General features: G+C 51.1%; 1 protein-coding gene across 1 annotated transcript in view; it reads right to left on the bottom strand.

Annotated features, from left to right (window-relative positions):
- LOC309856872 (G-protein coupled receptor 143-like) overlaps positions 1-21,723 on the bottom strand; it is a 97,671-nt gene that overhangs the window by 74,036 nt on the left and 1,912 nt on the right. The window contains exons 2-8 of the mRNA XM_082718662.1: positions 18,343-18,452; positions 17,294-17,388; positions 10,241-10,333; positions 7,589-7,698; positions 4,336-4,444; positions 3,062-3,179; positions 2,017-2,260 (exon numbers count right to left, since the gene is read on the bottom strand). Coding sequence (XP_082574788.1) covers positions 2,017-2,260; positions 3,062-3,179; positions 4,336-4,444; positions 7,589-7,698; positions 10,241-10,333; positions 17,294-17,388; positions 18,343-18,452 — 879 coding nt within the window. The remainder of the gene's footprint in view (positions 1-2,016; positions 2,261-3,061; positions 3,180-4,335; positions 4,445-7,588; positions 7,699-10,240; positions 10,334-17,293; positions 17,389-18,342; positions 18,453-21,723) is intronic.

Genomic DNA, 21,723 nt, shown 5'->3' with positions numbered 1-21,723 from the left:
ACAAACTCTCCGTCATGCGTGACAACATGGCTGTGAATCACTCCATTCCATCAGCCTTGCTGAGGGCTTACACAGAGGAGGGAAGAGACCGAAGCTTCGAGAGAGAGCTGCCGGAAGGAACGCACATCCTGTTTCTACGGGCTCTGTCAGCTTTCTCGAAAAGCTCTGTGTGAACACTTCTGACCTCAGCCATAGCTTGCTGAGAGAAAGAAAGCCAGGAGCGACTGACTGGTCTTGTTCCTTGGTGGTGACGGGGGCAGAGGGCACGTGGGGATGGTTTTTACTGTCATTTCTCGTGTTTTAGTTGACTTCCAAAGACAGGTCAACCACTCTGAAACACAAGGATGGGAATCCAGCAAGACGGAACGGATCCAGATCAAACTTTCTGGCTCATTTCACCGGTGGTACCGCGCTACCAGCGACTCCCCTCGGTGTTCTCTCACCTTGACGAAGGATGTGCACCAGACAGAAAGTCAATAAACACACGGGCCCTGCCTTTTCGCGTTAGCCAGAAAGTTTTCCTTCGAGGCTTCCGATGACAACCAGACAATACCTGTCTCACGGAGCCCATCTATCAGTTCAACTATGTTTTAGCGACCTGGTCATCTGAAACCAAGCCCTCCTCCACCGGAGCTAATTGCAGGAATGGAAACAAATTCTAACATCATTTCCAAATAGCGTCAGTGTACCTTCCCTTCCCCCCAATTCCAACATTATTTCGTTCCAAAGTCTTCCGGATCTTACGGGTTTGCCTTGTGGTGTGGCTTCACACGTGTGTGTGTGCGTGCGTGCTTACGCGCACTTAGCTCAGACAACACATTGGGGAAAGCAAATTTTTGGATCCCAGCTTTCAGACAGCCTCATTATTCCGAGACAGTCGTTCTGAACTGGGCTCACTATGTGTCCAGGGGATTTGCTGATGTCTGGAAACAGTGCTGGCAGTCACAGTCGGGATGCGTGCTACTGGCAGTGAGTGGGCGAAGGCCAGGGAAGCTGCCCCGCGTCCTACAGTGCCCAGGCCACCCTCAGCACAAAGAATCCCGCCGAGCTAGATGCCAACAGTACTGGGAATGAGAGACTCGCTCAGAAGATAGACACAGTAGTTGGGGTGAGAGGCTGATGGGACGAGGCAGGTGCATTTCTGCCAGCCCGGCGTCAGCTGAGGAAAGATGACGGAGCCTATATGTCCCAGAACACGCTCTGTCGTCACCCTTCTTCAACATTCTCTCTGGCTCTTTCTGAACCTACCAGTGGGCTAATGAAACATTATCGCTACCAGAGATCTGGTCCTTCAGATCTATCTGCGTGTAGGTTACAAATGGTTAGGTCAGCTAAAGCTTTGCAGAGGTCAGAGCGGTGTTTTCCAAACCCGTCCTCATCAAGAGTTGCAGGGGGCAGGAGGGGCGCCTGGGTGGCTCAGTGGGTTAAAGCTTCTGCCTTCGGCTCAGGTCATGATCCCTGGGTCCTGGGATCAAGTTCCACATCAGGCTCTATGCTCTGCAGGGAGCCTGCTTCCCCCCCTCTCTGCCTGCCTCCTGATCTCTGTCAAATAAATAAATAAAATCTAAAAAAAAAAAAAAAAGAGAGAGAGCACTGCAACGGGCCTAAAACAAAGCCTTACAAGGAGCCTCAACAGGGAGGAGACCGGTAAAAAAGTCATTTCCCAAACTTCCAATTCGAACTGTACAAAAACTCCTGCCATCAGTTAGAGTAATGCTGCTCTCGCCAACACCACCTTCTGAAAGCAAACACTGAGGGCTGCCAGTGAGGCTCCATCACTGGAACGCGAAGCCGGCGTGCGGAGGCACCGAGGGAGGCGGCGTTAAACCATGAGAGAGAGAGGTGGGTGCTAACGAGCCAGGTTGGCATCGGTGTCGGCTGCTGGCCCTGAAGCACGTCACCGCAGGGCAGACCCCCCACCCGCACCCCGCACCATGTCACCTCCTCATTGGACACAGGACTTCCAGGCTGGCCCAGGGACTCCACGATGCAGCCGCCTCGACAGACAGGGCTTACCTTCAGACAGCATGCTCAGCGCCTCGTCCGACGTGTGCCCACCGACCCCCGCCGCCTTCCTGCAGGTCGGATGCTCACAGGGCACGTGGGAGCCCTCGGGGGACAGGCAGGTCCGCTCATCAGCGGACGTCGCCACGGACTCCCACTGGATCTCCTTCCTGGGGGACCGAAACTCCAGGCTGCAGCCCGTCCAGCCGTAGAAGGCCAAGGACAAGAGAAACCCTTGGGCCGGATTCAGTATCCCCTGGGAGGCAGGAGAGAACGCACGGGTCGGTCAGCGCTGCGGAGTGGGAATGAGAGCATCAGGTCTGCGGCCCGCACGCCCGCTGGGCTGCCTCGTGGGGAAGGGAGCCGCTGGGCTGGTCTGCGGCCAGCCGGGCAAACACTGGCTTTAAGCAGAGCACCTTCCAGGGAGCCTGAAAACAGAGGAGGCGGGGGAGGGGACTGGGAGGAAGAGGGAGACAGGGGACAGGGAAGGAGGAGAAGGCAGGGAACTGGGAGGGAGGGGGTGCCCTGCACCTCTTACCCCTGCTGTGCTTTTCTACCCAACGTTTCTTCACACACGTTAGTCTGTGGTTGTAACTAGCCTCGTGTTCGTATCTTGCGTTTTCCCTGAATACTAGAGCTCTCATGGAGTCACACCTGCACACCATTCCGTCAAGAGGGAAAAAAGGAAATTTACGTAGCCATTCCCTCGTGTTTCTTTTATGGCGGCGGCCTACCCTGCTTTGTCGTGACGGATCCTGTCACAAGGAATACCGTCACGCCTGTGGCTTTTTTACAGGTTGAAACGGTTCTTCAAGCTAAATTCCCTGCAATTTTGAGGCTGCCTGAAGGGTCAGATACACTGCGCCTAACTGGCTGATGGGAGCCGTGCCCATTTAATCAATGATCCCAACACCGAAAGGCAGGAGCGAGCTCGCAGATCAAAGCCAGATGGAGGGACGGGGAACCCGTTAAACTCATTCACCATACTTCCGAGCGGTTTTTGTCCTTCGGACTTTTGCTTTCCAAGAAAAAAAGTGTAAAATCAAGCCTGCCCTACCATAATAAACCACGTGGTCTTGGCCGCATTTCTGACAGGTTTCAAAGAGCTGCTGTTGATGTCTGCTTGCATTTCAAGATAGAAGAGAAGGCTCTCATTGATGACGTTCGGCAGCCAACTGTCGGAAGGAAAACAAGCCCACGTTACAGGATTTACTTGAAAATGCAGGGGGTCGAGCTTTGTGCAGTGGCAGTATCATAGCCAATGAGATTTATCCGAGGCACGATTACTGCTAATTGAGAATGCAGGGGGTCAGGGAATGTGTCTTCTAACACCCGTAAGTCCTGGGCAGGGGTCCCCCTCGATCAGCAGAAACCAGTGCATGCAGAACTTAAGAGCTGTAACTCCTTTCCTCATGTCCATAGCAGAGAGCGACAAATGTTTCCAAGGGCAACACTCGCCCCAGTCAGCGCGAGCGGATCTAAGCAGCCTATGAAATAGACTGACCCAATACAAAATGACCCAAAACTTGTGTCTCGCTGGAAGGGTAATGAAATTTTTTGAGGGAGACCTCCTAAAACCTCGCTATCTTATGTTGAAACTTTCTAATGTTACTATTGCTGGTAGGCCAACGAACGTGAAAATGATGGGCTGAGTGTATTTTTAGAGGGAGACAGTCTCCATCTCTCCTAGGAGAATGTCCAAACCAATCTCGTCCTCACGGGTACGTACATTATTAACAGCACAAAGACACACCCTGCTCTGCAAACTACGATTCGCCCTAGCAAGAGCCTTTCGGATTCCCGTCTGTCTCGCTTCGGTCACAGATCCATGCTCAAAGCCTCCTCCTGAAACTCGGGGCAGAGTGCCGGTGGTGGGGCCAACTGAGCAGAGAGAGCTTCCTCTCTACACTTCCTGACTGCCCCGGAGCCCTCACACCAAGAATGTACCCTTGCCCTTGTTTCTTGTCAGATACAGGAATCCTCAACAGGTACATTTTAAAAGCGTAGTCAAGTGCTCTATTTCGGACTGAGCCCTAGCAGCAGCAGTAAACACTGGACACACTTCTCAGTTGTAACAAAACTAAACATGGGACTTTTTCTGTTCAAAGGGCTTTACATAGGACCCGAGCAGACTTGCATATCTTCCCAGGAGTTCACATGCCGGGGACTGGCCTTCCTGTCTCACACGCATTTCCTTTAAGCACCCGAGCAGTGTCCAAGACTTCCTTTCCAAAGACTCTTCCCTTTGCAAAAAACTCCTGGGTCACACTTGGAAAAGCGTGACTGCGTATCCCTTCCCAATTTTTTAAAAATTTATAAAAGAAAGTTTACCAAATGATGAAAACCAGCATTATTTTGAAAAACCGGATCTTGATCACGGCACCCATCCGCCGCTCGTTCTCTGTGTAAATGCCCTGTCTTCCTTTTAGGAGAGAGGCCACTGCAAAAAACCAGAGGGGAACTGCATGTAATGGTCACGACTTGCATTTCCGGAGGGACAGGGAAGGGAGTCCGCCAAGACGGCAGCCCGTAAGCCAAGGCAGCAGAGCGTGTGGGCGCGACACCACCTTCTTCCCTCCCAGCTTCCAAGTTGCGGTTCTCACAGACTCCAAGGGATGCAGAGTCTGTCAAACTTTCTTTTTTTTTTTCCTTTTCAGCTTATTTGAGAGAGGGAGAGAATGAGCGAGTGAGAGAGAGAGAGCTCAAGCAAGTAAAGGCTGAGCAAGGAGCCTGATGCAGGGCTCAATTCGAGGACCTCAGGACCATGACCTGAACCAAAGGGAGATGTTCAACCAAACGAGCCAACCAGGTGCGCCTACAACTTACACTTTTAAATCACTGTAGACTTACATAAGAGTGGCAGAGATAGCACAGAGAGTTTCTACAGACCCGTACCCAGATTCCTTCAATGCCAACACCTTACACACCCAGGCTCTTATTTGTCACAAGGAAGAGACTAGCGATACTGCTTTACTATCAGTTAAGCTCCAGATTTTATTTGGATCTTTTGAGTTCAAGAACTACATATATTTTTTAAGAACTATGTTCTTAAAAGTTTTTATTTTATATTTTAAAAATGATGCAATCTTGGGGTGTCTGGGTGGCTCAGTCAGTTAAGCATCTGCCTTTAGCTCAGGTCATGATCCTGGGATCCCAGGATCGAGTCCCACATCTAGTCCCACTCCCTTATCTTGAGATCCTGGGATCGAGCTGAGTGGGGAGCCTGCTTCTCCCTCTGCGGTTTCCCCTGCTTGAGCTCTCTCTCCCTCTCAAACAAAATCTTAAATAATAATAATAATAATAATGCACACTTGCTGTTATGGAACATTGAAAGATTAAAAATTTCTCCTTATAGACAAGTTGAAAAATATAAAAAATGTTAAGGGAAAATTAATGACCCATTGTGCACCCTCATACCAGCACTGTGTACATCTTAATACATTTCTTTCAAGGTCTTTTCCTATATGTGATTTTCATTTGTTTGATGTAACTAACTCAGCGCTTACAGGCAAATCTGCTTAAAAAGTTGCTGTATTGTCAACAAAACTAAAAGACAACTGACAGAATGGGAGAAGATATTCACAAATGACAGTACAGATAAAGGGCTAATATCAAAAATCTGTAAAGTACTTATCAAACTCAATGCCCAAAGAACAAATAATCCAATCAAGAAATGGACAGAGGACATGAACAGACATTTCTGCAAAGAAGACATGCAGATGGCCAACAGATACATGAAAAGTGCTCCATATCACCCAGCATTGGGGAAATACAAATCAAAACCACAATAAGATACCACCTCACACCAGTCAGAATGGCTAAAATTAACAAGTCAGGAAAGGACAGATGCTGGCGAGGATGTGGAGAAAGGGGAACCCCCCTACACTGTTGGTCGGAATGCAAGCTGGTGCAGCCACTCTGGAAAACAGCATGGAGGTTCCACAAAATGTTGAAAATAGAGCTACCCTATGACGGAGCAACTGCACTACTGGGTATTTACAAATTGATACTACTACCAAAGATACAAACGTAGTGATCCGAAGGGGCATGTGCACCCGAGTGTTTACAACAACAATGTCCACAACAGCCAAACTATGGAAAGAGCCTAGATGTCCATCAACAGATAAATGGAAACAGATGATGTGGTATATATACACAGTGGAATACTATGCAGATATCAAAAGAAATGACATCTTGCCATTTGCAATGACGTGGATGGAACTAGAGGGTATTATGCTGAGCGAAATAAGTCAATCAGAGAAAGATCATTATCATAGGATCTCCCTGATATGAGGAAGTTGAGAGGCAGAGTGGGTAGTTTGGGGGGTAGGAAAAAAAATGAAACAAGATGGGATCAGAAGGGAGAGAAACTGTAAGAGACCCTTAATCTCACAAAACAAACTGAGGGTTGCTGGGGGGATGGGGGTCAGGAGAGGGTGTTGGGGTTATGGACATTGGGGAGGGTATGTGCTATGGTGAGTGCTGTGAAGTGTGTAAACCTGGCGATTCACAGACCTGTACCCCTGGGGCTAATAACACATTACATGTTCATATAAAAAAAAAAGTTGCTGTATTTAACATACTGTTTTTAAATGCAAACGTAGGGGACAAAAAAGGGATCCAAAGACCCACAATGATTTCCTATTCCTTCTGGTAGAGTCCTTTGAACGTTTAAAAGTTCTACAGTCAACAGCTTATCTTCAATCAACTTCCTATTAAGATGCACTTTTTTCTTTTTCTTTTTCTTTTTTTTAAAGATCTCATTTATTTGAGAATGAGAAAACGTGCACACACTGGGGAGGCGGCAGAGGGAGAAGGAAACCCCCCCCCAACCAAAGTGCAGGGACCCTGATGATGCAGGGCTGGATCCCCGGACCCCAAGATGACACAAGGCTCGATCGCAGGAGGCTTAACAGACTGACCACCCTGGCGCCCCGCACTTCCTTGTTCTTATTCTGCACTTGAGGGATGGCCGGGGCTTAAGGCTGGAGGTTGCCCCCGGTCACGCTTCCATGAGGATGCGGTTGGGGACTGGAATGTCAAGTCCCCAGTGTCAGTAGAGGCCTTTCCAGGGCTTTCTGCTGGCTCACAACATCCTTCTTCTCCAGTTCTTAGCTCTGCATTTGACTCATTTCCTATGCTCTACTTCCTGTTTCCTGCCCGACCGAGGAAAGACACAAGCCAAGCCTATCTCGGGAGTAGCCAGGCTCACCACTCTTCAGCGCAGACTCATCCCCGGCCCCATCGGACTCCACAGTTTTCCAAGGGCACGCCCAGGGCATGCAGGGCACACCAAGTGCAGACCCACGATGAGCCCCAACGGAAACAGAAGTTCACTGGTCCCCACCTAGAGCTGTACAACGCTGGCAAAGACGAAGCCCAGCACGGAAGGGGCCTGCTCACCACCGTGATCACACACACTCCTGTTCCCCACGTGTCCTGTGCTTCCGTCTCTGGAGGGGGACCGACTGATGAGGGCAACTGTCCCAGTGATTCCAGAAGCACAACACCTGCCACCACGTGAGCCCAAGGCACGGAGCCTTACCCCCATGGTCCTGCCCCAGGAGCGCTCCCTGTGACTCACCCGCGGTCACCGTCTTCCGGAACAGGATGGGGTTGGCCACGAAGACCAGCAGCAGCGGCAAGTACGTGGTGACATAGTGGGGGACAGCGTGCTCCAGGTCCCGCTCACACCTGCGGGAGGAAACAAGTCCTTCTGGAAAAGAGCGCTTTGCGGAAACATTCAGACTTTTCTGGAATCCGAGATAAGAGCAGGAGAGTGGCGAGGGAAATGCATAAATCCACTTCAGAGCCGGCCCAACGGAAACCGTAGCTCCTGTCTGCCAGTAAGCCAGGGAACACTGAGAGAAAGGCGGCTCAGTCAGGGCTCCGTGGGTCCTGAAGTCAGGAGGGCCTCTAAGGCACTCCACTGGGGGACCTGTTAAAGGGTCCTGCCAGGAAAGATAGAAACAGACACACTGGAATGGGGGAGCCCCCAACCTCGGTCTCTTCAAGGAAAAAAAAGACATAGTTCAAGTAGACACAGAGGCACTCAGTGCAGTAGTGAGGTTTTAGGAACCTGCTCTGCACTGTGCCTGGCCAGCCCTGGGATGAAGATCCAGTCCCGCCCCCAGAGCACCCCGAAATACCCAAGCTTCATGTTCCAGAACAAACGTGTTCCATGGCTGTGCCTCACAATCATTTCACGGGTGCTTTTCAGGAAGAAGGCCTGTAATTTTTTTTTTTTTTAAGACTTGATTTATTTTGCGCACCCAGGTGGCTCAGTCAGGGAAGCGTCTGCCTTCGGCTAAGGTCATGATCCCAGGTCTTGGGATCGAGCCCCGTGTGGGCTCCCTACATGATGGGGAGTCTGCTTCTCCCTCTATCCCGCCCCCCACCTCATGAATGAATAAATAAAGTCTTTTTTTAAAAATTTATTTGTTAGAGTATGAGAGAGAGAGAGAAAGAGGTCATAAGCAGGAGGGGAGGGTTTAACCACCCGGAGCCTCACAGGCAAGAGTCCGCAAGGGCGGGAATTCCTACTGAGGGATCATGGGACTCGCCGGTCAGCCTGTGATGCAGGGGAGCGCCACACACAGGCATGGGTTTACCACACACGCATGGTCAGAACCATCAGCGAAGAAATGCATCATGGAACAGAAAAAAGGGCCAAGAGGAAGCGAGAATTGAAGGCAAAGGGGAGAGAGGACTGCCCGAGGCAGGCAGGAGGTAGCAAACCAGCTGGGGGACGGCCCCTGCGGCCTGGAAGGTGAGGCGATGAAGACGCAGGCGCCCTTGTGGTAACAGGCGGGGCGCAGTCAACGTGGAAGGGGGAAAGTGCAAAAAAGTGAGCAACGAAGGAGAGGGTGAGGATGAGAGCTGACACAGGCCCGGGAGCGGCCTCCTCAGGACCGTGGGGGCGCCCCAGAGCCCCTCGTGAGCCCTGCGCCACCGGCTCCCTCACGCTCAGATGCAACCTTCCCAGGAGGCTCCCGGAGCCCACGGGTGAAGCTGATGGACAGTAACTCCCTTTCCAATCAAGGGCAGCTGTGTGGGTGGACAGATCCACAACTCTGGGAGCACTGACCTTCAACTAGGCAACACCAATCTGGAGATGTTTAACTAAGTAGCTGCAAAAAGTCAAAAAAAAAGGGAAAAATGGAAAACTATAAGTGTCAGCAAACTTCTGTCAGGGAACACTGCCAGAAGTATTTTTTGCTCCGTGGACCATGCAGCGTGTCAGAACTGACACTGCAATACGAAAGCAGCTATAAATCAGGCATAAACAAATGGCCATGACTGTGTTTCAATAAAACTTTATTTATGAAACCAAGCAGAGAGCCGGATTTGTTCTCTGGGCTGAGCTCTATTGATCCTTGTCTACACTGCCCTAAAATCACAAAGAGACAATGTCCAACCTGTTTTTCAGCTTTCCACTGGCAGTTAGAATATACATACTTGGAGGAACTGTAAGGCCTTCCAAATGATTGCACTGATGAGACTTACTGGGGTTTTTTGCTTTTTTTTTTTTTTTAAGATTTTATCTACTTGACAGAGAGAGCGAGTGAGCATGTGCAAGCAGGGGGAACAGCAGAGGGAGAGAGAGAAGCAGGCTCCCTGCTCAGACACGGGGCTCAATCCCAGGACCTGAGCAGAGGGCAGATGCCTCACCAACTGAACCACCCCAGCACCCTGCACGGATGAGATATTAGGTTGAAGAAGAAGCTGAGACCATTTCAGACCACTCTCTCCCTGTATCTGTGTTCAGGAGAGCCGACAGCTGGGAAAGAAGTGACAAGGTGAGGCTAGCGGAGGCTCAGAACTAGCTCTCCCAAGACAACGCTCGGACTCTCCCCGCCGATGCGAACTCCTCCTCAGGACAGTCACCGCCCTGCCCTTACTCGGGCAGAGGCAGCTGGTGCGGAGAATACAGCGTGTGCCTGCGAAATTCCCTCCGTGTGGAGGATATGCCTAGAGATGTGTGCACACCCGTCCTGGAGACACACCTGGAGCTCTGCACACGCGCCTGTGTGCCGCAAGTGCCCAGCGCCCAGACGCGAAGGGCAGAGGCCGGGACGTGAGCGGCAGAGCACACTGTCATGGGCCCCCCCCCACCAGGGGGCCGTCGGGCGGCTCTGCACACGAGGGCCTGGCCTGTGAGGGGTCCACTCTGGCTCCACACCCACGCCCCGTCTGCAGGATCCCGAGGGGTCTGGGAGCTGGAGCCCCGGCTTACCTGGACACGGACGGGGAGTAGAGCAGGACGGCACCCTCCACGCAGAGCAGGGCGGCCAGGCCCCAGGCCGCGAGGCGGTAGAGCAGCATGGTGCTGGGGGGGGAAGCAGACGGGGGCCTTGCCTGAGAGGAGGGATGGGCGTGTCCAGCCACAGAAAGTACCAGACCCACTCCCAGCCACCCAAAGAGTCAGGAAAATGTATCCTGAGCAAACCCCTGGCGGAGACTTGCCTTATTACACCTCTGCGCTTTTGTTTAATTGAGATAAAAGAAACAGAACATCGAGTAACCGTTTTCAAGTGAGATCAGGAGCAGTGGGTAAACTCACAACACTGCACAACCATCTCCCCCATCCAGCTCGGAAACCTCATCACCCAGGACGGAAACCCCACGCGCATCCGGCGGGCCTCCCCCTGTTCCTCCTGCTCGCAGCCCCCAGCAAGCACCGGCCTCCTCCGTGTCTCTGTGGCGTTTCCCATTCTGCACGATGCAGGCAAATGGGAGTCACACAGCATGCGGCCCTCTGCATCTGGCTTCTTTCTTTCCCACCACGAGGCTTGCAAGGGTGAGTGAACAAGGCGCGGACAACTCACCAGTCCTCCTAAGCACGCAGCTCCCCCGCTAGGAGAGGAACTCCTATCCCCAAACCTTCCCAGAGGCACCCCTGTCCCTACAAGTCAAGCGTCTCCGTGCTCAGTCCAAACCAAGGTCTCTGAAGAAACGCGCGCACATCTGCTGTTCCAGGAGCATGGGGAGCTTCCCTTCCTCCCCCACGCCCCACCATTCACGGCATACTTCCCATTCCTCGACCATCTCCAGCCTTCATCTTCCTACGCCCCCACACAGCGCCCTTTTCCCTGCAGACTGGAGGCAGCCAGCCCTGCAGCTGGGGTCGGGCGCACGGCTGCTGGGCTATCTGACGGTGCCCGCACAGCCTTTCCTGTGCCTCCCCTGAGCCACTGGACAGGGCTGCAGCCATCCATGGAACACGCTAGCCACAACCCAAGACTCTGCCAGCCTCCTAGCAAACTGTGCAACCCCCAACCCATCAGGATTTTAACTCTGAAGATCAGCTGCATAGACAAGGAACAGGGCAGGACCTGCGCGAAGGGAAGCCCTCCTCCTCAGAGACAAGAGAGAGACAGCACACGGGGGTGAGCTTCGGGAAGAAGAAACCTTTCACAGCCAGCTCTCCAGGGGCCACAAGGCAACGACTCCTCCGTGCGCTCCTCCCAGTCCTGCAGCAGCCCTGCCCCGTCTCTCTGGGTTGGGGAGCGGTTGGGGCGTGTCTGGCCCACAACTCAGAGGCTCCGCATGGAATGGATGGAAAAAGGAGCAGCTCTCAGCGGGGTCTGGGTGGTTGAACAGTGCAGAAGGTCTGCATTCCAGACCCTCACCTTGGGCGGGAGGGAGCCAGGGGTACTGAGAGGTGGGCGACAGCAGGCCCGGGGGCGAGGCCAGGCGAGGCAGGGCTGGACATGGCCAGACTAGGCAATGGTGCTCTAGTCAGTCTGGCCAGGCTGCGTGGATGGCAGGCACTTCAGTAACAGATACAACCCCAAACCCGCACCCGGGAGGAGTCTGAGCTCCTGGGCACCCAGGATGAAGGGCAGCAGGAGGCTGCAGATCCCCAACCCTTTCTGACCGCCAGATAGCGCCCAGGTGCAGGCACGCAAGGGCTCTCCCCAGGCCCCCTTCCGCTCACACTCATGTCCACAGAGCAAGTAGAGAGTTCAATGTAGGGGCGCCTGGGTGGCTCAGTCGTTAAGCATCTGCCTTCGGCTCAGGTCATGATCCCAGGGTCCTGGGATCGAGTCCGGCATTAGGCTCCCTGCTCGGCTCTCCACTCCCCCTGCTTGTGTTCCCTCTCTTGCTGTCAAATTAATAAATAAAATTCATAAAAAAAAAAAAAACTCAATTCAGGGCTTTTCCCACAATTTCAAGCGCCTTCTGTTATCGTTATTGTTTAAAACTTGTACACCCCACATCAGGAACCAACATAGCCATTTAAATTTTAACTCTAAATTGGTCTTAATGACATTTCTTAGGATTAGGATTTTAAAAGAGTCTCCAATGCCAAAGAAATAGCTGAGAACTGGAAGGATCTCGAAGGGAACGTAGCGTTTAGTCCAGCCCTACCTGCAATGTCTGGGCCCTGCCTTGGATCTGTCCCAGGTAGCTCTTTTTTTTTTTTTTTAAAGATTTTATTGATTTATTTGACAGAGAGAAAGCACAAGCCGGGGGAGAAGCAGGTTGAAGAGGGAGAAACAGGCTCCCACCAAGCAGAGAGCCTGACTCGGGGCTCGATCCCAGGACCCTGGGATCATGACCTGAGCCAAAGGCAGAGGCTTAAGCGACTGAGCCCCCCAGGCACCCCATCGCTACTCCTTTGTGATGGGAGACCCTGTTTCACTCTCAGTGATCTTCCTAGTGCTGGACCCCTGCCCTTGCTCTTGTCCTTAGGAAGCATCTGGACGTTTCACATCTTTGGATGTCTGCCTCCTGCTTGATTGGCAGGTCCTTGGAAGCTATGCTCCGCCAGCATCCGCTCATCTCTGCACGATGAGCTCCAAACACTCTTCTGGGCATGAGGAGGGTTTCCTGATTGCCTGCCCTGGCTTCCAAGGGCCCCACCTGTCTTCTACGTCCAGAAAGCTCTCAGGCTGCCCCGTCTGACCACAGCCATCCATGGCCAGGGGCGGAGCAGTTCACACCCCCTGAGAGCAGGAGGCACATTCTTCTTCCAGCCTCCTCTCCGGCTCCACCGCTCCTCTTATCTCCACAACTGGCTGTCTATGAGACCTCTAGTGTGTCCTAACTCCAATCCCTCCAAAACTGAGTGAGAGAGGTCTCAGACAGGAACACACATTTACACTGGGCTTCCGGGTCAAAGACCTCTCTCACTGGAGCTAGCTGCCTACCCAAAGTCATCTTCCTTTTTCCTTAGAAACATAACCTGTATGTCATGACCAACAGCAGCATGCTAGGCTAACAGACTATACTTCCAACCTCCTCTTGCAGCTAAGTGTGGCCATGAAACTAAATTCTAGCCAATAATACAGAAGTGGAATTGTTCTGTCAAATCCCCAGGGAGGCTGCTTAAAGGGAGGTGGCTCAGAGGAAAACAGACCTTTATGCTTTGGCCCCCTTCTCCTTTCTGGAATGCAGATGTGATGGCTAGAGCTCCAGCAGCTCTATCGGGCCATGATACTTTGAAGTTGGAAGTCACACAATACGACAACATAGCAAGAAAACAGGAGGAACTTGGGTCCCTGATGTCCATCGTAAGGGCCCTGGATTGCCTACCTCTGGCCTCTTTTATTTATTTTTTAAAAGATTTTACTTATTTACTTGAGAGAGAAACAAAGCAAGGAGGGGAACACAAACAGGAGGAGTGGGAGAGGGAAAAGCAGGCTTTCTGCTGAGCATGGAGCCCAATGCAGGCTGGGATCCCAGGACCCTGAGATCATGACCTGGGCTGAAGGCAGACGCCCAATGAGTGAGCCACTCACGTGCCCCCCTCTAGCCTCCTTTAGAATGGAAGAAAAATTATCTGGTTTAAGTCACTATTATTTTCTGTATTTTACATAGCCAAAGCTAATCTTCACAGACCTATCTAGTTGGCTGCCTTTGACCTCCAGAATTTTCAAAACCACGAGTACACCGGTTCTGTTCAGATGAATAAAAGTTTGCGAGCTAAGTAAAAATGTGGAAGGAACAAGCACAAAAATAAACACTAAGCTTCAAGCCAGAGAGACCCAAGTTAATGATGAGGACACATGAGGACTACCAATGATTATTTCCTTTTAAGACTGTATTTATCTGGGGCGCCTGGGTGGCTCAGTGGGTTAAGCCGCTGCCTTCGGCTCGGGTCATGATCGCAGGGTCCTGGGATCGAGCCCCGCATCGGGCTCTCTGCTCAGCCAGGAGCCTGCTTCCTTCTCTCTCTCTGCCTGCCTCTCTGCCTGCTTGTGATCTCTCTCTGTCAAATAAATAAATAAAATCTTTAAAAAAAAAAAAAAAGACTATATTTATCTGACAAAGCAAGAGAGCACAAGCAGGGGGAGCAGCAGAGGGAGAGGGAACAGCAGCCTCCCCAATGGGCAGGGAGCCCTACACATGACTAGATCCCAGGACCATGGGATTAAGCCCCACATCAAGCAAGGAGCCTACTTCTCCCTCTCCCTCAGTTATGCCTCCGTTTCGTTCTCTCTCTCAAATAAATAAAATAAAATCTTTCAATAAAACCTTTAAAAAAGAATTTAAAAAAGTAAAATTTATTCAACAAATGGTGCCGGGACGAGAGGCCATCCACATGCAAAGGCATGAACATTGACCCTTTCCTCACCTGCATAAAAATTAATTTAAAATGGATCACTGGGGCTCCTGAGTGGCTCAGGCAATTAAACATCAAACTCTTGGTTTGGGCTCAGCTCATGACCTCAGGGTCGCAGGATCGAGACCCGTGTCAGGCCCCATGCTCAGTACAGAGTCTGTTTGAGAGTCTCTCTCCCTCTGCTCTCCCCCCCACAATAAAATAAATATGCAACATCTTAAAAATAATTATAATGGACCACAGACCATTTGATCTTGGGGTTGTGAGTTCAAGCCCCACTCTGGGTGTGGACATTAGTTAAAAAGAGAATTTTTTAAATGGATCACAGACCTAAATTACGGTGTTGAAACTCTCTTCTTTTCTGCTTGGTTCCCAAGTTTTTTTCACCTTGGAACGAAATACTCCAGATTAAGCTTCATCTTCCTCCCCTTCCTCACGCCAGTTCATCTGGAAGTAACACAGTTCATAAACGTCTTTGCTGTTCACGACTACATGCAACCAGACTGTTTTACCAATATCCTTCAGTGAGACATCTCACAAACATTTTGGGAAAAGGCCGGCTCAGCTGGTTAAGCAACTGACTATTGGTTTCGGCTCAGGTCGTGATTTCATGGGTCCTGTGATCACACCCCATGTGGAGCCCCAAGACCAGCTCTGAGGTCCATGGGGAATCTGCTTGAAATTCTCTCCCTCTGCTGTTCCCCCTACTTACACATGCACGCTCTCAAATAAATAAGTAAATCTTTAAAATAAAATCTTTAAGGGCGTGTGGGTGGCTCAGTCGGTTGAGCAGATGCCTTTGGCTCAGGTCACAATCCCAGAATCCTGGCACTGGGCCCCACCTGGGGCTCCCTGCCCAGCAGGAAGCCTCCTTCTCCCTTTCCCACTCCCCCTGCTTGTGCTCCCTCTCGCACTGTCTCCTTGCCTCTGTCAAATAAATAAAATCTTTTTTAAAAAATTAAAAAATAAAGTCTTTTTTTTTTAAGATCTTATTTATTTATTTATTTGACAGACAGAGATTACAAGTAGGCAGAGAGGCAGTCAGAGAGAAGAGGAAGCAAGCTCCCTGCTGAGCAGAGCCTGATGTGGGGCTCGATCCCAGGACCCTGGGATCATGATCCAAGCCGAAGGCAGAGGCTTTAACCCACTGAGCCACCCAGGTGCCCCAAAATAAAGTCTTAAAAAATATATTTAAAGGGTGCCTGGGGGGCTCAGTGGGTTAAGCGGCTGCCTTCGGCTCAGGTCATGATCCGGGGTCCTGGGATGCAGCCCTGTTACAGTGCCCCTGCTCAGCAGGGGGACTGCTTCTCCCTCTGCTGCTCTGTCACATGAATAAATCTTAAAAAAATATGTATATACATAGATACACATACACACACATTTATTTTTTAAATGCAGTACACCCAAGGGCGCCTGGGTGGCTCAGTTGGTTAAGCATCTGACTCTTGATTTCACCTCAAGTCATGATCTCAGCATCATGAGATCGAGCCCCATGTCAGGTTCTGGGCTGAGAGTGGACCCTGCCTGACATTCTCCCTCTCTCCTTGTTCCTTCTCTCTCTCCGCCGCCGCCCCACTCCCCTGCTCACATGCTTGGCCTCTCAAAATTAAATAAAATGTAGTTTGTCATACAACAGAGCAGTATTCAGAAGCTCACAGAACAGACGGTGCTGCAACACACGGAAAGCTTGACCACGGCCCGCTAAGTTTAAAAAGCCGGCAAAGAAAGGTCACATGTTCAATGATTTCACTTTCAGGCAATGCCCAGATTAGGCAAAGCTAGAGACAGAAACAGACTGGCAGTTGCCAGGCGCTGGGGGGTGGGGGGAGGAATTCATCACTGGTAGAGCCTGGGGGAGGGGGTGTTGATGACTAACGTCATAAAATTAGTTGGTGTGATGGCTGCACGATTTTATAACTAAACTAAAGAACAATGGATTTTATACACTTAAATGGGTGAACTTCATAAAACTTAAAAAGAAAAAAGAAGTAAGCATACAAGGGTTCCATGGGAAAGTGGGGGACACATGCTTCCTGGACCAAGAGTCAGGGGACCTGGGCGCTCACTCCACCCTGCCACGTGGCTTCCCCTGCTCACTTAGGTTCTCTGTATCTGTCCCCCAACACGCACACACATCCCAGCACACAGCTCCCGAGAGCCCACGACGTGCCAGGCCCGGTTCTCGACCCTTCACACGCAGCATTGCACGGCGTCTCCCGGGACCCGATGGGGGCTACGGTCTCATGGCCGGCACGACGGAAGTCTAGAGAGGTCAAGCGACTTGCTCACAGTTCCCCAGCCGGGGACAAATGCACGGGCCGCACCCCTGGGGCCCTTTCTCCCCAAGCAGCTCCCGGCAGCTCCGGTACTCCGGTTCCAAGTATGGCGTAACATGTCAATACGCACTGCAAAGATTGTCTCCTCAAACTTTTATATTGTCAAAAACTGCCTGTATTCCTGCCGACTCTTCTTTAGTAAGTGTCCAGAATGCAAACGTGTAATTTATGGATGACTGGTCATGGTCTAAACATCCTCATTGTGAATCTGCCCTCAGCCTTTTGTACCACTGAGGGGCCAGAGACATTTCTCGCAGAGGGGCCGGCTGACATTCTGTGTCTGCCATACTGAAGAACATTCCAGAGCCCTCGGGGTGCCCCCAGCCCTTCCTCACACGACAGAGGCTGGGCAGAAAGCTCTCCTTGTTCCCTCTGAATGTACCTGTGTCCGGCCGATCTCCGGATCACGAGGTAGGCGTCGACCGCATAGCAGAACAGCCACCAGAAGCAGGCACTATACAGCAGCTGGACCCACATCTGTAATCAGGAAGAGCCTGCATCAAAGCTCCGGAAACGGGCAGCGGATGGCCCCGTCCGTGAGATGAGCCGGCAGACGCCTCTTTCTTGTGACGTCGGGAAGCAGGAGAGGGAAGCCACCCAGAGACGCGTGCACGGTCTGGGGACGCAAGGGTGGGATGTGCACAGGCCAGGCCTGCCTTCCGGGACACTCGCAGGCCAGGACAATGAAGGCCTCATCTGGGAGGCCCACGCTGGCCTGAGGGCTCATGGCGTCCGCGAAGGAGCAGCTGTTCACTGAAAACAAAGGGGTAGGGGCCAGAAAGCACTTCCCAGGAGCGGCCAGGAAGGGGCTCGGCACACTATGGGCTGCAAGGGCTGGCATGCCTGCTGGGCTGTGCCATGGGGAGACCCAGGCTGCCCCGTACGCAGCTGGGAAGCAGAGCGGGCAGGAGGCAGGAGCAGAGAATTCTGCTCCGGCATGGTGCACAGAGCGGGATACAGATGTACATTTCCACGCAGGTTTTTATCAAGCAGTACACACCCAATACATCAGTAACTGCCTTCTCTCTTCTTCTTTTTGGCCAGCTGGCTTTAGCTGCAGCTAAGGTAAGGATGGTCTATGTGTGCTTAGAAGGGGGGGCACAGAGCAGCCACACTCCAGGGGGTCCTCAGAAGGAAGCGGGTGGCAGGAGCCCCCTTTATCATGCAGCATACCCCTGAAGGGGAACCAAAGGGAGCTCGGGACACTACAAGCCTTAAGACCTATCATCTTGTCATCTGGCACCACAAACAAGCTCCTGGAGGGTTGAGTACTTGGCAGACGCCCCCCACCCACCCAAAGAACCCTGAGCAGCAGACTCTGAGAATCTGCATTCCTAACAAACCCCAGTGGCCAGAGACCACACTTTGAGGATGGCAGCCTGAGAGGGGCACAGAGGAGAGACGGCGGCGGCGAGAAGAAGGTGCACTCACTGCGGTCCCCACACAGTACACAGCCGGCCAGACGTCCGTCCCATTCCCGTCGGAGCGGTTGTCAACGAAATCTGGGAATCCCAACCACACTGCAGACCGGAGCACAATACCTATGAGAGAAAGAGCGGATACGGTCATCCCGCGGGGGACGTGTTCCAGAACCCCCAGTGGAGGCTGGCACCGCAGACCCTACTGAATCCCATCCGTGTTTTTCCGCCACGTGTGTTCCTGGGACAGAGCAGTTTACTAGACACCGTAAGACACTAGCAACGATAATAAAATAGAACTAGAACACCGGACGGTCACAGACGCTGTCCCAACATCATCATGGCCTCTGCCCCAACATCGTACCGCACTGTCCTCACTCTTCTCGTGACGGTGTGACGGGACCAGGGGCCTGCGTGACGAGGCGCCATGCGGAGAAGGACGTGGGCATCGTGAGGTGCTGGGAGCCGACCACCAACCTCCCAGCAGCCGGGAAGAAGAGCGCCTGCTTCCCGACCCCGGCGCCCCGGGGCAACCGAGCCTGCGGAGAGCCGGGCCGTGGCTGCTGGCGAGCTACGGCGCTTCGTGGCTGTCCGAATCCACGCGGGCGGCTGGCCCGGTGCCCCGGCTCGGGAGCGGTAGGCAGATGGACAGAGTGATGAACAGCTAGGAAGGGACAGAAAAAGAAATGACGGAGGAGAGAAACACACACACGAGTGTGTGCAGAGAGACGGAGAACCACGGGGGACCCAGGGAGCAATTACTTCGGCCACAGAGCAAGCCCAGGCACTTCGATTTCGACTTGAACCACCATCAGCCGCGGTCCTACCCGGATGTCGCGGTTTGTTCCCTCCATACGAAGCAGCCCTTATGGGGACAACAATCTACTTCTTCGCTATTTTTAATGTCCATATTAACACTCCTCACAGGAAAAAAATGACTGAAAAAGCACAATTCTGAAATGTGAAGAGATAATTCTTTCATTCCCTATAAAAACGCATTTAAGATTTTCACAAAGTAGCTCTTGGCAACTTGCATTTGACATTTACTTTTTTTTTTTTTTAAGTTTCTTTGCTACTGGACCCGAATAACTAATTCTCCTCAAAACAGTATAACACACCCGTAAGATCTATGCGAAGGTGACGTGATATGCTTTGTGGAAGCACAGGCTCCGTGAGAGGATACTCGAGGGTAACTGTAAACACTATGAAGTTACACACTGTGTCCTCGTGCACACGGTGTAAGACGCTATTAAATACACAATTCGCGATATGTTACTAGACACTGTAACCCACCAGCAAGCTCGCCCTGCACACTCTAGCGCCAGATATACACTGTCCGATCCACCGGCAAACACCCGGCGCCTGGCCAGCGCCGGCGGCTGAGCGTCTGCCTTCTGCGCGAGTCATGATCCCAGGGGGCTTGCATATACTCAGGGCTCCCCGCTCAGTGGGGAGTCTGCTTCCCCTCTGTCTCTGCCCACTACCCGCCCCCCTCCGCTTGTCCTTTCTGTCGCTCTCAAACAAAATCTTTAAAAAAATACCCTCTGTATAATGTGCGGTATATAACCAAATACACACCATGAAGTACGATACTAAGTCTATATCATGCCACATACCACTAAAAAGGAACTATGGACACCAAAAAAACTCGCGATCTATCTTCTCGTTATCAGCACTGCTCACAAATAATGCTTTTCTTCTGCAGAATGCTGTATCAAGAACGCTTCGAGCACTCCTCTGAGCTCAATACATGCCCTACCTACATTCGTATCAATGTGAGCGGATGAATGTCTACTTACGGTGGTAAACATCTCACCATACATGTATGTTAAGTCATTATGCTCTAGATCTTAAATTTTCCTGGACTGTATGTCAATTACATCTAAATAAAACTGAGAAAAACCTCTGCCCTATGAGGTAGGCATTTTAAGTATTTATTTTTCCAGGGAGGTGTTAGTCACCAAGCCTTCCCCTTAATTCTGCCTCTGCTCACTTGTTAACACCACGTATGTCCCTTCTAAAAGGGAGAGTATATACAAATATCATTCCACGGATCCTAAATTGCTATTAAGATGCTTTTCCAGGGCTGGCTGGGTGACTCTGCAGTTAAGTACCTGCCTTTAACTCAGGTCATAATCCGTGGTCCTGGGATCGAGCCCCAAGTGGGATTCCCTGCTTGGTGGGGAGTCTGCTTCTCCCTCTACCTCTGGCCCTGCTTGTGCTCTCTTACTCTCACTCTGTGTTCTTTTTCAAATAAACAAAATCTTTAAAAAAAAAAAAAAAAGATACTTTTCTAGGGGTGCCTGGGTGGCTCGGTTCTCAGGGCGTTTGACTCTTAAAGGTCATGGGTTCAAGCCCCACGTATAAACTTTAAAAAAAAATAAAAGATGCTTTCTCAAAATGTTTTAGCATCATCAGGAAGAAAACCAATCTGGTTGAATTAACAAGCACCAAGATGATTTTATCCCTCACAGAAAGGAAGTACTGCTTCCTGTCTGACTCCTCAAGTCTGAGAAAGTGACTAGAGGTCCATAGCATTTACTGGAAGTCAAGGTCCTTGAGGGTCTCCAGGCACAAGAGCACAGAATGGAGAACTGGGCCCTGAGACACAGTGACCTGTACTGCTATGTGCTCAAGGTGCGGAATAAGCTGCTGCCATCCCCTCAGGGCCCAATGCCATCAACAGCATTTGCTTCAGAAGCAAACTTACTGAAAAATACAATTCCAAAATGGTTAGCACCTGTCAGCCAACTGCAAAGTGTGGGCTGTATCTGGATCCTGATTCAAACCAACCAACTGTAAAACAGCATTTATGACACAACTAAACACACAGTAGTGACCTTAAAGAACTGATTTTTGGGGCTCCTGGGGGGCTCGGCCAGTTACGTACGCATGTGCCTTCGGGTCAAATCATGATCTCAGGGTCCTGGAACCGAGCCCACCATTGTGCTCCCTGCTCGGTGGCGAGTCTGCTTCTCCCTCTTCCTCTCCCCCAGCTTGTGCTTGCACACACACGCTCTCTCTCTAATGAATAAATAAAATCTTTTAAAAAAAACTGATTTTCATTATTTTAAGGTGATAATACTACCTGTAACATATATGGGTATACATACACACTTCCTTCTTACTTTCACAGCTATATACTGAAATCTGTATAGATGAAAGTACATACGTCCTGGGATTTGCTTTAAATCAATGCAGTGAAGAGTTGGTACAGGATGGAGTGTAGATAAAGTGAGGTATGGGTCCAGGGGTTCATTATATAGTCTGTGTGATTTGTGTTTCTTAGAAATTCTCCAAAATAAACCCTTAAACAAATGCTCAGCACTATCTAGTTTAGAAGTCTGCAAAAATTGCCATGCATGTTTAAAGGGGATGGCAAAGTTTCTGTAAA

The sequence above is a fragment of the Mustela nivalis genome (assembly GCF_964662115.1).
Source record: "Mustela nivalis genome assembly, chromosome: Y".
In the NCBI taxonomy this organism is placed as follows: domain Eukaryota; kingdom Metazoa; phylum Chordata; class Mammalia; order Carnivora; family Mustelidae; genus Mustela; species Mustela nivalis.
The sequence above is the reverse complement of the archived record's forward strand: the minus strand, read 5'-3'. Positions and strand labels throughout refer to the sequence as shown.